A 16629-nucleotide genomic window follows, 5' to 3' on the forward strand; every position below is an offset into this window, starting at 1 on the left:
CACCCATTCTGTATGGTGCTGGCTCCATTTGTGCACAATAACCTTCCTGCCTCGCCGTACTATTATGGCACGTGTTGGGAATGGGTTAAAATATGTGATCAGGTAGCCAGTACTGTGACCAGTATAGGGCGGATATCAAAAAATCAACTGCCCCCCCCCCCCCCCACACACACATAGGATAATTAAAGTATATACAATGCGCCACATTCTATGTACAGCCCTCCACCAAATGAAAAATATTACCCATTTATCTATGGATTATAATGCATGAGCACTATTCCACTATGTTAGCTTACAAACTGCTCAGCCCAAATTAATTCTAACATATCCTGATCCTATCCTGATACGAGCTCCATTCCCAAGAAAATCGCAGTAATGACACCACCGCCATCACAACCATCACTACCACCCCCATCATAACAACTACCATCACTCCACCATCACTACCACCGCCTTCACGGCTACAACCACCACTACCACCACTTTAGGTAAGAACAGTAGAAACTATATCCCAACTACAAGAAAAGGTAATACATCACCATAGAACAGCACAATACCTTGGCACCGTGCTATAACATATATTTATTTTATTCTACACATGAGGAATGTGGTTGTCCAGTGTGGACGTGCAGTGTATACATCACGGCCACAAGTCTGCGCCGTCCTTATCGCCGCTTAGTCAGCACAGCCCTCAACACAACCACAACAAAGCAACCCAGGCTGCGCATGCCCAGTAGGAAGCGGCTGCTGGGGGAGTCGGTGCGCAGGCGCAGGGCTCTCGGCAAGCAGAGGACAGCTCTGTGCACTCGGCTGCGGGCCTTATAATCACCTCCCGCAGTGACAGGGACAGCAGCAGCAGCAGCGCTCTCAGTAGTCCCTGCTCTGGCCTGTAAACAAAGCCTCCTGCAGGTCACATCAGCTCTTAGCATGGCACCAGTCAGCCAATGTCAGCAAGGAGGGCCCTGATCTCCTCCTCTCCTTCCAGGGGACCGGTCACCCCTTCACCCCAGCTCCATTCCCCCCACTCCTAGCATCTAACATGCAGCAGGGAGGACCGGAGTGCTGGGAGCAGCGGCCCATGCAAGTGACCCTCAGGAGCCTGATCCTCAGCAGCAGGGAGGTAGACAGGAGAGCAGCCCTTCTCTTCCAGCTGGTCCTCAGCTCTTGATCTGTTAACCCTTCCTTACACCCATCAATCATCACTTCTTCTTCTACACGACCCTTATCGCACGACTGTCGGCTGGACCCGGGGATTTACAATGGAGTCGGTCGGGAAGTTTGAGTTCAGCAGAAAGGATCTGATCGGCCATGGAGCCTTTGCTGTTGTGTTTAAAGGCAGACACAAAGAGGTAATATATATATTCAATGTTTACACGATCTGATCTCTGCCAGGACAGGGAAGTCATGTCTGCAGTGTAGCCATTATCTGGGGAATGGTGTGTGACCGATTGTACCAAGATTATTTACTTTCATGGATGTGTCAGTGTGTATTATGCCCTAAATCCGATCTGAAGAGATTGCTTAATATATGTCACAATCTGATAAACGACCTTTTACCAATGCACATTTGAGGATTGTAGAATTGGTCAGTGTTCCCTCTGTGACCAGTGTGTGAGATATTGATAGAAGATCTGGTTCTGATCTGGTTGCAATGTGATGACCAGGAGACGTTAGTGTCATGGAGTCTCTTATCACTTCTTGAAGGTGATTTTACTTGAATACCAGGGAATGACAGCAGATGTGTGTGACAGGGATATGACCTGAGCCCATGGGACACAGGCTGCAATTTAATAGGGACATTAGTATAATAAAACTAGCTGCTCTTCTAAGATTAGACCTATTCTTGGAAGCTCTGCATGAGGCAGAAATCAAATCCTTCCTTTAGTATTTGGAACACCATCAATGTCCTCACCAGCTCACAGGAATTCCTCAATAATTCCGGCCTAGGCATGTCTGGGCAAGGAACAATGGTACCTCTCGTGTATGTCCTATGGCATATATAGGATCAGTTTAGTTCTAGACTTACTCCTAGTGTATACCATACACAGAAGCAGATCAATACTGCTGATACCCCTACTACATACTGTTTGGTTTACAGAATCAGAACAGCACTAAACGTACCCCAACTGTATACAGAAAACTACTAGTGGTAGCCCTCTGTATACAGAATGAGATGAGTACTAGAGGTAGCCCTATTGTACACTACATAGAATGAGATGGGTACTAGTGGTACCCCAACCGTACACTACACAGAACAAGATGTGTACTAGTGGTAGCCCTATTGTACACTACACAGAATGAGATGAGTACTAGTAGTACCCCTACTGTATACTACACAGAATGAGATGAGTACTAGTGGTACCCCAACCGTACACTACACAGAACAAGATGTGTACTAGTGGTAGCCCTATTGTACACTACACAGAATGAGATGAGTACTAGTGGTGCCCCTACTGTATATTACACAGAATGAGATGAGTACTAGTGGTACCCCTACTGTATACTACACAGAATGAGATGAGTACTAGTAGTACCCCTACTGTATACTACACAGAATGAGATGAGTACTAGTGGTACCCCAACCGTACACAACACAGAACAAGATGTGTACTAGTGGTAGCCCTATTGTACACTACACAAAATGAGATGAGTACTAGTGGTGCCCCTACTGTATATTACACAGAATGAGATGAGTACTAGTGGTACCCCTACTGTATATTACACAGAATGAGATGAGTTCTAGTGGTACCCCTACTGTACACTACACAGAATGAGATGAGTACAAGTGGTAACGTTACCGTATACTACATAGAATATGAGTACTAGTGATACCCCTAATGTTTATTGGTGTATATATACTAGTGGTACCTCTAGTCCGGTGTCTACCATACAGGATGAGAACAGTACTAGTGGCAACCCTAATGTATACTGTATACTACAGAATGAGTCCAGTGCTGGTAGTACACACCATGAGTATGCAGGGTGAGTCCTCATATATTTATTGGTGCTCCCCAACCTGTGGCTTTTCATCAGTTGATATACTACAACTCCCAGCATTCTGGTTGGGCCATACAGACTGAGGTGATGGAATGTGGTTCTTTCATCACATACTTATTGTGCCTTGTGTTGTACTTTCAGAAGCAGGATTTGGAGGTTGCTGTAAAGTGCATCAATAAGAAAAATCTTGCCAAATCTCAGACTCTTTTAGGGAAGGAGATCAAAATATTAAAGGTAAATGACTGTAATGTGTGTCTGCAGACATCACTGTGCGCATGCTCTGTGGTTAACCCCTGCGGTTCTCTTTGTAGGAACTGAAACATGAGAATATTGTGGCCCTGTATGATTTCCAGGTAAGCGATGACCTTACACTTGTTCAGAACAGATCATCATCATTACGGCCATGTGTGGTTAGTGTGGATGTGCTTTAGAACTACAATATGCCCTTGCGGGGGCGGGCTCTTGGCGTTCTGGGAGTCATAGTTACAGCTTTGCGGCCTCGGTATAAGTACGGACATGTTTATGTCATTCATCCCGTCCAGATCCCCAGTCTCTGCTCTCTCCTGTCTCCGGCTTCCTTGTCACGTGGCCGCCTCCTTGTTTGTTGACATTCCAGCTTGCTGTCTTTTCATTGGTTCGCCGCTTGTTTACGTCACGGAATTCTGAGAAAACCGTGCCCCGCTGTCAGGCAGCGCGCAGGCTCTCGGGAGTTGTAGTCCTTTATGCTTGTTCACTGCACAGTTTGTCACATACGAGAACTACAACACCCATGTACGTGTGCGCGATGTAAACCCTTTTTTTTGTTTGTTCTGGCACCCGTCCCAGGTAGATTATTTGAAGTGTTTAGCTTGTGTACAATCTCTTCATGTCCCGGAGAAGTCGTGGAAAATGAGAGGAATTGCTAAGTCATCCCAGAGAATTCTGCCATCATTCTAAACAATGGATTAGAGGTTGGGGATGATTCTATGCAGTTAGGGTTGATTAGGGTTTGGGAACTATTAGTTGTGGCTTAGCTGTGTGTAGTTATTGTTTGTACAAAGCTAATGTGTCAGATTCAGAGAAGAGCAGGCCTAGTCCATGTGAACACACACAGGTGCACTACTAGTCCAGTAGATTTCCAGGGTTAGGCAGGGCGCATACTAGGAGAAAAGGTTTGTATGTTCTCGGTGTTTTCGTGGGTTTCCTCCTGGTCCTCCGGTTTCCTCCCACACTCTAAAACATACTCTTAAGCCCCATTGGGAACAGGGACCAATTTGACAAGCTTTGTGCTGCGCTGTGTTATCTGTGTGCACTATTTACAGTGCCTACAAGTAGTATTCAACCCCCTGCAGATTTAGCAGGTTTGATAAGAAGCAAATAAGTTAGAGACTTCAAACAAGAGCAGGATTTATTAACAGATGCATAAATCTTACAAACCAAAAAGTTATGTTGCTCAGTTAAATTTTAATAAATATTAAACATAAAAGTATGGGTCAATTATTATTCAACCCCTCAAACCACCAGAATTCCGTTTGGTTCCCCTAAAGTATTAAGAAGTAGTTCACGCACAAAGAACAATGAGCTTCACATGTTTGGATTAATTATCTGTTTTTCCAGCCTTTTCTGACTATTTAAGACCCTCCCCAAACTTGTGAACAGCACTCATACATGGTCAACATGGGAAAGACAAAGGAGCATTCCAAGTCCACTAGAGACAAGATTGTGGAGGGTCACAAGGCTGGCAAGGGGTACAAAACCCTTTCCAAGGAGTTGGGCCTACCTGTCTCTACTGTTGGGAGCATCATCCGGAAGTGGAAGGTTTATGGAACTACTGTTAGCCTTCCATGGCCTGGACAGCCTTTGAAAGTTTCCTCCTGTGCCGAGGCCAGGCTTGTCCGAAGAGTCAAGGCTAACCCAAGGACAACAAGGAAGGAGCTCCGGGAAGATCTCATGGCAGTGGGGACATTGGTTTCAGTCAATACCATAAGTAACGCACTCCACCGCAATGGTCTCCGTTCCAGACGAGCACGTAAGGTACCTTTACTTTCAAAGCGTCATGTCAAGGCTCGTTTACAGTTTGCTCATGATCACTTGGAGGACTCAGACAGACTGGTTCAAGGTTCTCTGGTCTGATGAGACCAAGATCGAGACCTTTGGTGCCAACCACACACGTGACGTTTGGAGACTGGATAGCACTGCATATGACCCCAAGAATACCATCCCTACAGTCAAGCATGGTGGTGGCAGCATCATGCTGTGGGGCTGCTTCTCAGCTAAGGGGCCTGGCCATCTGCTCCGCATCCATGGGAAGATGGATAGCACGGCCTACTTGGAGATTTTGGCCAAGAACCTCCGCTCCTCCATCAAGGATCTTAAGATGCGTCGTCATTTCATCTTCCAACAAGACAAAGACCCAAAGCACACAGTCAAGAAAACCAAGGCCTGGTTTAAGAGGGAAAAAATCAAGGTGTTGCAGTGGCCTAGTCAGTCTCCTGACCTTAACCCAATTGAAAACTTGTGGAAGGAGCTCAAGATTAAAGTCCACACGAGACACCCAAAGAACCTAGATAACTTGGAGAAGATCTGCATGGAGGAGTGGGTCAAGATAACTCCAGAGACCCGTGCCGGCCTGATCAGGTCTTATAAAAGACGATTATTAGCTGTAATTGAAAACAAGGGTTATTCCACTAAATATTAAACCTAGGGGTTGAATAATAATTGACACACACTTTTATGTTTAAAATTTATTAAAATATAACTAAGCAACAGAACTTTTTGGTTTGTAAGATTTATGCTTCTGTTAATAAATCCTGCTCTTGTTTGAAGTTTGAAGGCTCTAACTTATTTGCTTCTTATCAAACCAGCTAAATCTGCAGGGGATTGAATACTACTTGTAGGCACTGTAAATAAATATTATTATTATAAAAGGAACACAATATTGTGGGTTCACTTTGGTTTCCTGAATACTAAGCCTCCGTTTTTAATTGATATTGTGTTGGAAGCTTTATAAGCAGCCATGGTTTTCTTATTTTGGACAGCAGTAATAATTGCAGCTGTTTCTAGATGATATAGCAGTTGAATAGCTGCTTAAAGGGGTTGGCCACATAAAAGAAAGTTTACCAGGGTAACAGAAAGTCTAACTAATCTTTTATAAGGCACATTGGTTTTATTGGACTTATAGCAGCTTCCATTTGTGTCCATTTGCACCACTTCCATTAGTGCTTTTATTATAGGAGTGGAAAATTGAATAGAAACTGCAGCACAATTTTTTTATCATCTCACATAACGGAAGCCTAATTGGATTGGTGCAAACGGACACTAATGGAAGTCATTAAAACTCCATGGAAACCAATGGACAATTAGATCCCTTAGACTTCTGTTATCATTTCAGTGAATGGAATGGAATGAAGGTCTAAATGAACTTAGTTTATTGCTCAGATCTGTCTTTACTGAGGACATACTTCACTTCATATGTTTATGGAGGAGGGTACAAAAGGTAGATACTAGAAACAAAGACATTCTGCATCAGAGGACAGTAAACGGCTCATTCCAATGGCCGTGTGCTCACCCGGACCAGATCCCAGGCAAGCACAGGGCCAAGAGGGATGTGCGCTCTTCACCCTTCCTCACTCCATAGGCAGATGAGTGGCCCTCAAAATCCAGCGACCAGATCATGGCGCACTTAACAGCCGTTGAATGAGCCCTAAGTGATTAGCAGATTCTGTATTTGTATGCTTTATACTAAGAACAGATTTGAGCAGTGAACTGAGCCAGCAGGACGAGTCCAATGAGAGGAAATAAAATATATTTCAAAGTTTCATATATGGAATATTTATTTAAAACAAGTATTTCAATGATTCTTACCCGTCGAGTCATTGCCAGTTAATACCAGTACTTTCTAACAAACCCTTAGTCTTCATTTACACATGTACAGGCTTTGTCTACATGTTGCCTGTATTCTGCTGACACATAGGTAGCTGGAAGTGTTTATTATGCAGTTTGAGGTTGGTTAAATTGGTTCCAGAAGAGTCATTCAATAGGCACACCCAATCTAATATACATTGCATCTCTTCAAGTTCTTTATTGGCATTGTAACACCTCCTATTGTATTTTTATGGATGATGGTCAGATAGATCAAAATAAGTGCCTCTGCCAATAGAAGCCAATGAGAGTGATGTATTCTGTAGTTATATATTCTACTTTCTGTCTATTTCCCCTCTAGTCGCAAACTTTTATATGTAAATGCTTTTGTTGAAAATGTTTGCCTTGTGATATCACCTCCACACTATGTCCCAGAATCATTTCTGCAGATATAGGCACCATGTGGCAGGATATAGCATTACATTTACATACAAGTTTAAAGTAATATAACAATTTAACATTATCTAATGGGTGTTTTATCTTACTAACCTTTGCTTCCTTCACTATGATGTGTTATTCAATCCATTCAGAAGTCTATACCATCCTGCACTTTGTACTTAGGTGTTAATGCTATGTAAACTACCCAAACAGATGAAGGCTATTAGTAGTAGATACTATTCTCTGAACTGTAGCAGAGAGAAACATAGTATCATCCCCTGTGCTGCTACAGCAGTAAAATGTCCCACCGTGCTGTTTCCAATCTTCTTCCTGACAACTGGAAATGCTACATAAACAGTAAAAGTATCTGTTCCTGATCATTAAACTAGTTGTCAGCTTGCTTTAGGGGTTTACCTGGAGTAAAGTATCAATCACCTGAATTTCCATTGTCAGACGCCTCACATCACATTCATGGATGAAATGTCTTTGTTTCATCTCCCTCCCTCTCAGATTTATGGGTCAGACTCAGCAGATACAGCATGTGGCATTGTGCCTGGTAAAGAGCACAGAGACTGCATCGCTTACTGAAACCTGCAGTCTCTTTAAACACCTGATGAGAGGAATTGTTGGTTGTTCCCGCTGATCTAAAATTTAGGTCCTAGCATAAGGATCGATGTTATGGAATAAGGAATGATGTGTTGGCTCAGATAGTTGTTCATTGTTATATTTCACCCAATAACTTTGGATTTTGATTCAATTTTCTAATGTGTACGGGGACCTGATGAACCAACAGGCCGTTCAGCTCACAAAATAAATGACTATGTAGTCTGAACAGAACAGGGAGGATATTTATATCTGGTGTATCTATCTCTAAGGCTACGTTTACACAGACGTAACATAACGTATGCCGGGTGGGTATACAGGAGGTGCACTGCAGAGGAGGAGGGATAAGCGCTTCTCACCCCTCCCCTCTCCATAGGAAATTGTGCCACACAGCATGCTCTGTCGTTATTGTAGGGAACGGCACGCGTTGTGCTCACCGTACAGAACCCAGACGCCATTGCCAGACGCAAATTTACAGCCAGATACATCCCTCAAACTGTTGTGTGAATGCATGCCTTACACAAAGTAGTGTATGAACAGTATGGGTAGAGGACAGCTGTTCTGTAATTAACATTAGGCACATCAGTAAAAAGGAAGTGACATTAGACCTCAGCTATGGTACAAATGACATCACATTGATGCTTGGTGTCTCATATAGGTAAGATTTGCTCTGGACCTGGTCTTATTATGCAATGACTGTCATATGTTACATCAGGACATGTGGACCGGCATGTGAATAACGTCATGAGTCATCTTAGGGAGTTCTTACTTTCTTTGGTGTTTTTACAGTGAATCACTATTAATCTAGGAAAAATCTTTGCTGGGAAGGGCTGAGGTTATATGTAGACTGCCCTGCATTCCCTGTACCACCATGACAGCAGATCATGGCTCTATAACCTTAACTCTGCAGCTTCCCTGCCTTACTCCAGGTTTTATACAAGTTCCTGATGTAGACATTTACTACTCTATTAGTAGATCAGTGAAGATTTTTTATTTCCAGACTTGTTTGGGATTATACAGTTTCACCTCAGTTACTTGCCATATATTCGTCAGTCATGGTCAGTTCCATGGCAAATTCAGGTTACTTACTGCAAAAGCAATACTGTAGTTGTTGTGACAGGATAAATCTAGCTACAGTATGGAATATATTATCTACGGATATAGTGAGCACCCTGATAGTCCAGATTTTGTATAAAATATCTTCTATACCATTACTAGCCCCATTATGGAACTGGAAATTAATCTGCGAGTGCTCCAGGGGGTATTGGTTCCTCCAAATAGCAGCTACAATTCTGGCTTCCCTCAGAAATCACTGCCCATTACCCTTGGGGGAAGGTAAGGGCACCAGGCCAATTCACAGCACAAGATGTAAGTCTTAGACTCTTCTGTTGGCACTGTGTCTAAATAGTAGTCCCAAATCGCAGCCTTCCTCTGATAAAGCTGAGCTAAAAAGCTGTGGGGGATTAAGATCGGACAGAATTAAGAAGCAGGTCATTATCGCTCTTGTATTGTTTTTAGGTTTCTGACCAGACTTTTATTTTAAGATGGACTCGTCTATGGCAAAACATTTACTCATTATCAGTTGACTTTGGGAATGTTCTTGTTTCTAGGAAAATATGTGATTTTGTAACATAAAATCCTGCTGGCCGGTTCAGGTGAATCGGCTGTTTCTTGTAGGCAGTGGTTGTCTATAATGTCAGCAGGATCGAAGACAGAATTTGGGTTAGTGGTTCTTTAGGTAATGATTGACACACAGTATATTGGATGTTACAGTTCTGAGAAAAGGGTTGTTCTGGAACAATGTGGCATCTATGGTTATAAATAACAGAATGAAAGAAACAAAAGTCATATAAACCTAACTGAAGCATGAGCTATGTTTTCCAATGTAGTAAATATAGACCTGGACACTGGAAATTGACAAGTACCAAGAAAGAGCAGTCATGCCATCTGCTAGAAGTGGTGACAGTGTGGTGGTTCACTGGTAGTGCAGGGCATGAATCCTCAAAGTGACTATTAATGGCTCCTTGCCATGCACAGTACATCTCCTGACCGTCCTTTCTAAGAAACCCATGACTGCAAGCATCTGCCTGAATACTGTTACTTTTTATAGCATAATAGGTCATTTTTCCCTGATAACATTAGAGACAGATACTCATTGCATCTCAGGTTATTAGAGATGTTCTGGTATACTTAGGGCTTCGTGATATGTGAAAGAAATATGATAAGTTAATATTTCAGATTTGAGCACATGAGTAGGTGTGTGGAATAACTAAAGCAGTCAAAGAAACAAGTAAATGTGTGGTTCCTACTGGGACCTCTCATCATAGTTATACAAACTGCCTCCTGCTCCTCCGTCTTGTTTGACCTTTTTACCAATATTTGATCTTCTCTCTTGAAGACGAATAACCTTCTACCTGCATACATTACTTGAAAACCCCTGGAATTATATTGTAATATTGGACACATTGGGGGTCATTTACTAAGGGCCCGATTCACGTTTTCCCGACGTGTTACCCGAATATTTCCGATTTGCGCCGATTGTACCTGAATTGCCCCAGGATTGTGGCGCATCGGCGCTGGCATGCACGCGACGGAAATCGGGGGGCGTGGCCAAACGAAAACCCGACGGATTCGGAAAAACCGCCGCATTTAAGAAAAAAAATGTGGCGCGAAAATTACACTTACCTTCACCAGGTATAGGCCGGTGAATTTCAGGGCATTCCAGCGTGCCTCTGGGGAACTTCATCGCAGCAGCGCCACCTGGTGGACGGCGGAGGAACTACCTTAGTGAATCCCGGCCGGACCCGAATCCACCGCAGAGAACGCGCCGCTGGATCGCGAACGGACCGGGTAAGTAAATCTGCCCCATTATGAGTAAATTAAGCCACATTGTGGTACATTTAATGAAGAGACTCTAGTAAATAGATGATCCAAATGCAGTATCAGCTGAAGCCATAATATCGGTTTTTACCTTTAACAGAACATACGTTAGATAGCTGTTGCTGGACTCCCTCTTACACATTTGCTCTCTGGGGGAGGTGAGAAAGACACAGACAGATTCCCCTAGTAGTGGATTATCTCCTGCACAACAAAAGAATGGGGGAGTTGAAATCCTCTACCCATTTCATGAACAGAGATGTCCCAAGACCCCCATATATACTAGATGGTCAGAATCAGGGGGTCCTGCCGATGTTCATCAAATATGTATGGCCATATATATCACTGCTTGTATAGTTGTGAGGTGGTTAATTATGTGACTAAAGAGTCCATAGAAAACAAAGACATTGTGTATTACAGGCTGGGCTATCTATCCATTCATGTGCCATCTGTCAGGATAACCCAGAGTTGTTGACAACAGGTGAATTATAGGGTGTTATTAAGACGTTATATTTTACCTAATGACTCATGTTAGTGTCACCACTATGCTATGAAATCTACAATTCTTCAGCTGTTGCTCATCCTATCATATCCTGCATGGCTTTGTTGCCAAAATCAATTTATATGCTCATGGAACAAAATGCGAAAACCAGCTGAGCTTGTAGAGTTGAACATGAACGTCACATATCATACATGATTTGGAAGGAAGTCAAGATGACGATGACTTCCGTCAGGCTGAACCACATGCCAACATACTTTGGTAAAATTATGTTTAAGTGGCTCTTTAAGATGAAAGCCACAGGTTTGTTTGTAGGGATTTCCATAGAAAAAGTCACAGTGTTTCAGATGGGGTTGACTGCCAACATTTATTCTTGGATAGCTCAGGTCATGTGCCCAATGCAGAATGAAGGTGGTCATAGACTTAAAATAGATGTTTCCCATATACTTGGACGTGGTTCTCCCTCATACATAGCTGGCATCCTATTATATGTATACCCTTTTATATGTAAACTCTTTTTGAGTACTGAGTCAAAACTAAGGCTTTGCAGCACCTATAAGTGTTTTCTGCTTTAGAGCACTGACACCTATATGGACTATTAATATTTTACAATTAACTGCAATTCAGTTGAAAAGGAACTACTATAGTAATATCACTATGTTACAGCTGCCATGTCCATAGTGTTTCTGTGTCACTAGAATTGTCTGGAGAAGCCCCGATCCCTGGCACAGCTTTTTTTCTGTTCCTACTCGCCTTTACTTCCTGGTCATGTTTTAAACACAGGAAGTGCCATTCAGCCAATCATGAGTATGAGTGCCATTCAGCTTATACTCACTTTCTCTAGAGCTTCTGTTCGACAGTACCACTTGTTACTGCCAGACTATGTTTCAAAACAGGGAAGCAGCACTCCGTGAAAAAATCTGTGTTTTATTTCGCCAGTGGGCATCTGCCCACTGGCGAAATAAAACACTGATTTTTTTCACGGAGTGCTGCTTCCCTGTTTTGAATCTTGGTTACCTATGGAATTTGGAGTCGGATCCTTTAGAAGCTTGCACCCACCACAAATCTTAATTTGTTTTTTTTCATTGTGCTGCTCCTCCCTATTCCCTTTTCTTGCCAGACTATGTTTGTATACAGAGGCCAGTCATGATACCAGTAGTAACAGGTGGCACCATGGTTTAAAAGATTTGTCAAAAACCCGGATAACCCTTTTAAAACTTTAAAGAGAACCCGTCATGCAAAATAACCCCCCTAAACTAAATATATTTTCATAAACTGCCATTAGAGAGCATTGCCTCTATCCCTTCATTGTCCCTCTACATGCCTGTAAACCTAAGCAATGAGGTCCTAAAGCTGTATGCAAATGACCTGTGAAATGTCCAATGAAGCATTAGCATATTCAAGCTGTCCACTCTATTCATGAGTGGGAGGCACAGCCACACCCCCAGTGCATGACTGACAGCCTGTATAATGGTGTGAGGCTGTATAATGATGTGCTTCCTGGTGCTGGTGGCCACGCCCCCTGCAGCCTGTGTGTGCATGTGTGTGTGTATAGGAGAGATACAGCAGCTCCAGGCAGCCATGTTACAGCAGAACATGTCAGATTCATGTGTAGCTGATGTCTGTGTCTCTCACCTGTGTATTGGGAGGATGCAGCATGTCAGCAGATGCAGTACACACTAGCCATGCTTTACTATACATTACACACAGACATGAGCAAGGGGAGGGGTGACAGGGGTGACATCACTGCCTCTGACCATGTGACCAGCCTCATTTACATAATAAAGAATAGATGATTTTACAATGAATAATGTATGAAATAACTAGATAAAGGCTGGGATGGATCCTTGTGAGCTGCTCCAACAGGTAGTAGTGACAGGACTAGTGACACAGACCTGATGACAGGTGTCCTTTAAGTGCCCTTTAAGAGTGAGGCTGACATTTTATAACTTAAAGAATTGTGTAAGTACTATTTCCTTTTATTAGCAGGAATTGTAAAGGAAACCTACCACTTTAAAATGCCACTTATAACCCACAAATACCATGCACCAGCTCAATCAACCTTTAAGGCTGATTGATAATTCTTAGGGTGCATCCACACGTTCAGTTTTTCAGATGCAGTTTTTGATGGAGGAGCAGCACTTCTTGATGATAAGTTCTCACCCATTATAATCCACACCTGCTTTTGGCTTAAAAAACTGCATGTGAATAACTGAACTTGTGGACGCACCCTGAATGAACATCTCTGATTATTCCCTCCATGGACCTGCTGACACAGGGCTGTCCTTGACCGAAATAAATAGCAGCTGGGATATTGCTTAGTATCAGGTGACAGCTGCTTCATACACCTGACCCCAGTGACCCTCTGCCGCAGGTGAACAACCTGGGCTCCTCCCATTAGAGAATTTTCTCCACACAAGTCGGGCTTTCTGAAAATGTTAACAGTTAATGATTCATTAGTATTAATGCAATAATACAAGAAATTATTAAAAATATTTTAAACTTTTAGTAGTTCTTCTATGCCCTTAATAAATGTCAGAAGGTAGCATCAATAATGGCTTTCCATCCGCCATATTGTTGCTTCATCTGCTCTCCTTGTGTATAGTGGATTGTACACATAAAGTACACACAGAGCCATATAAGTTGTATGTGTAACAGATAACAGCCACTTCTGGACATCATTGATTAAGACTGTCCCCTGATCTATCACATCCTTAAGTTTTGCTGCTGATGCAGCATGAATGAATACAACCTTAGTGAATGGACCAATTGTAAAGCCAAAGGGTCAGAAGTAAAGCTTTTATAAAAAAAAAAAAAAAAAAAAAAAGAAAAATAATAATTTCATTGCAATCAATTGCCAAGTGCTCCTAAGCAAATCCCCTTGGGTAATTGATCATCAGCATGTGTGACCATCTCTATAAAAGCAGACGTTTTGATAGTTTGGCAATGACCAGAAGGGAAGGAATCGGTGCTGCCAATAGTCTGGGAAGGATTATTTAACCCCTTAACGCTCTGCGCCGTAGCTCTACGGCGCAGAGGTATAAGGGATGTATGAAGAGGGCTCACGGGCTGAGTCCTCTTCATACAGAGGTGGGGGTTTTTGCATTTTGCACAAAACCCCCACCGCTAATAACCGCGGTCGGTGCTTGCACCGATCGCGGCTATTAACCCTCTAAACGCCGCCCGCAAAGTCGCGGGCGGCGTTTAAAAGACGGCGGCGCGCGGGCGCCGCCATCTTTTTTTCGATCGCCACGCCCCCGAACGTCATCGGGGGGCGGCGATCGGTTACCATGGTAGCCTCGGGTCTTCTCTTGACACGAGGCTACATGGTTTATGCAGGTTCGTTACAATGAGCCAGTGGCTCATTGTAATGTAAGACCTGCAAAAACGCCATATATTGCAATACTGTAGTATTGCAGTATATGGTAGGAGCGATCTGATCATCTAGGGTTATTGTACCCTAGATGGTCTAAAAAATAGTGAAAAAAAAAAGAAAAAAAAAAGTTTAAAAAATAAAAAAAATTAATAAAATATTAAAAGTTCAAATCACCCCCCTTTCCCTAGAACGGATATAAAACATAACAAACAGTAAAAATCACAGACACATTAGGTATCGCCACGTCCCAAAATGCCCGATCTATCAAAATATAAAAACGGTTACGGCCGGCGGTGACCTCCGAGGCGGGAAATGGCGCCCAAATGTCCGAAATGCGACTTTTACACCTTTTTACATAACATAAAAAATGAAATAAAAAATGATCAAAATGTCGCACAGACCTCAAAATGGTAGCAATGAAAACGTCGCCTCATTTCGCAAAAAATTACCCCTCACACATTTCCGTGCGCCAAAGTATGAAAAAGTTATTAGCGTCAGAAGATGGCAAAAATTTTTTTTTCTTTTTTGTACACATTCGTTTAATTTTTGAAAATGTATTAAAACACAATAAAACCTATATAAATTTGGTATCACCGCGATCGCACCGAACCAAAGAATAAAGTAGGCGTGTTATTTGGAGCGAAGAGTGAAAGTCGTAAAAACTGAGCCCACAAGAACGTGACGCACGTGCGGTTTTTTTTCAATTTTTCCACATTTGGAATTTTTTTTCAGCTTCGCAGTACACGGCATGTTAAAATAAATAACATTACGGGAAAGTAAAATTTGTTACGCACAAAATAAGCCCTCACACAGGTCTGTACACGTAAAAATGAAAAAGTTATGGATTTTTGAAGTTGGAGAGCGAGAAATGAGCCGGAAAACCCTCCGTCCTTAAGGGGTTAAAGGACATCTGTTATCAGATTCACTGGCGGCAGATGATTAGTACTTACCTCCCCTTTTCGTCCCCCTGTGTTGTAATCTGTGTCTGTTATGTGGTAGAACGACCGCATTTGGAAGAAAAACACTTTTAAACTATTCATATTAAGCTAAGGTGCTCAGCAGACCTTCTCTTGGCCCCCTAGGATTTAATTTATGCACCTCCCCCACACACACACACTTCCGATCCTGCATTGTCTCACCTGGTACCACTTGCAGATGTTGGTGAGCGCCAATGATGCCACCCATGGCTGTACCAGGCGGAACTATGCAGGAGAGGGAGTCTGCATAAATTAAATCCCTGCTGAGCCGAGAGGGACTCTGTAAAGCGCCTCAGCCTAATTTGAATATTGTAAAAAAGTGATTTTCTTGCAAATCCAGCCTTCCAGTACATAACGAGCGCAGATTACAGTACAGGGGGACGAAATGGGGAGCTGAGTACTAATCATCTACCATCAGTGAATCTGATTGCCCTTAACATAGTTGGAATACAGGATAGACTTGAATAATTATAGTAGATTAGGCTGTAAAGTTGTAGGCTATTCAAGTCCATGTGGAAGATTATCTAGAGTGGAAAACATCCACCTGTGAATAATTACAACCAAATACTATGGCTTAGAACAATGGGAAAGACTGGTAAAGTCATACAGAAAAACTAGAACATCAGGTTATTGTCTTTTCATTTTGGTTTTCTTGTAGATAATGACATGGTGGAATCTGCTGTGCGTTATTGTTCAACTTAGATTGAATTTTACTAAATTTTAAGACCCAAATGTATTTCTATTAAACAAAACTGTAGTATTAAGGGATTTCATATCTTACCTAGGCTGTAGTCCTAGTTAGGGCTTCCCAGCAACATTGACTAGTAAGAAGAAAATCTTCTGCATTAGAGAATAGCAATGTATAAACACATACTGAGATATAGAACATGTCTACAAAACTTAATGTTAAAGGGGTTTTCCCATTAAGCCAAGTGCAGTGCTCACCAATCTCTGTCAGCTCCATAGAGATTAGCGCTGCCGTCTGCTCCGTTATTATGATGGACCCCTCATTTTCGCGATCT

The 16629-nt window shown here is 42.5% G+C and overlaps 1 protein-coding gene across 1 annotated transcript in view; it reads left to right on the plus strand.

Moving 5' to 3' along the window:
* Positions 1–757: 757 nt before the first annotated feature.
* The window catches only part of ULK1 (unc-51 like autophagy activating kinase 1), a 67310-nt gene continuing 51438 nt past the window's right edge, over positions 758–16629 (plus strand). The window contains exons 1-3 of the mRNA XM_072144419.1: positions 758–1349; positions 3139–3231; positions 3309–3350. Of these exons, the coding sequence (XP_072000520.1) occupies positions 1260–1349; positions 3139–3231; positions 3309–3350 (225 nt within the window). The 5' untranslated portion in view covers positions 758–1259. The remainder of the gene's footprint in view (positions 1350–3138; positions 3232–3308; positions 3351–16629) is intronic.

This window comes from Engystomops pustulosus, chromosome 1 (genome assembly GCF_040894005.1).
Source record: "Engystomops pustulosus chromosome 1, aEngPut4.maternal, whole genome shotgun sequence".
NCBI classification, from domain to species: Eukaryota; Metazoa; Chordata; class Amphibia; order Anura; family Leptodactylidae; genus Engystomops; species Engystomops pustulosus.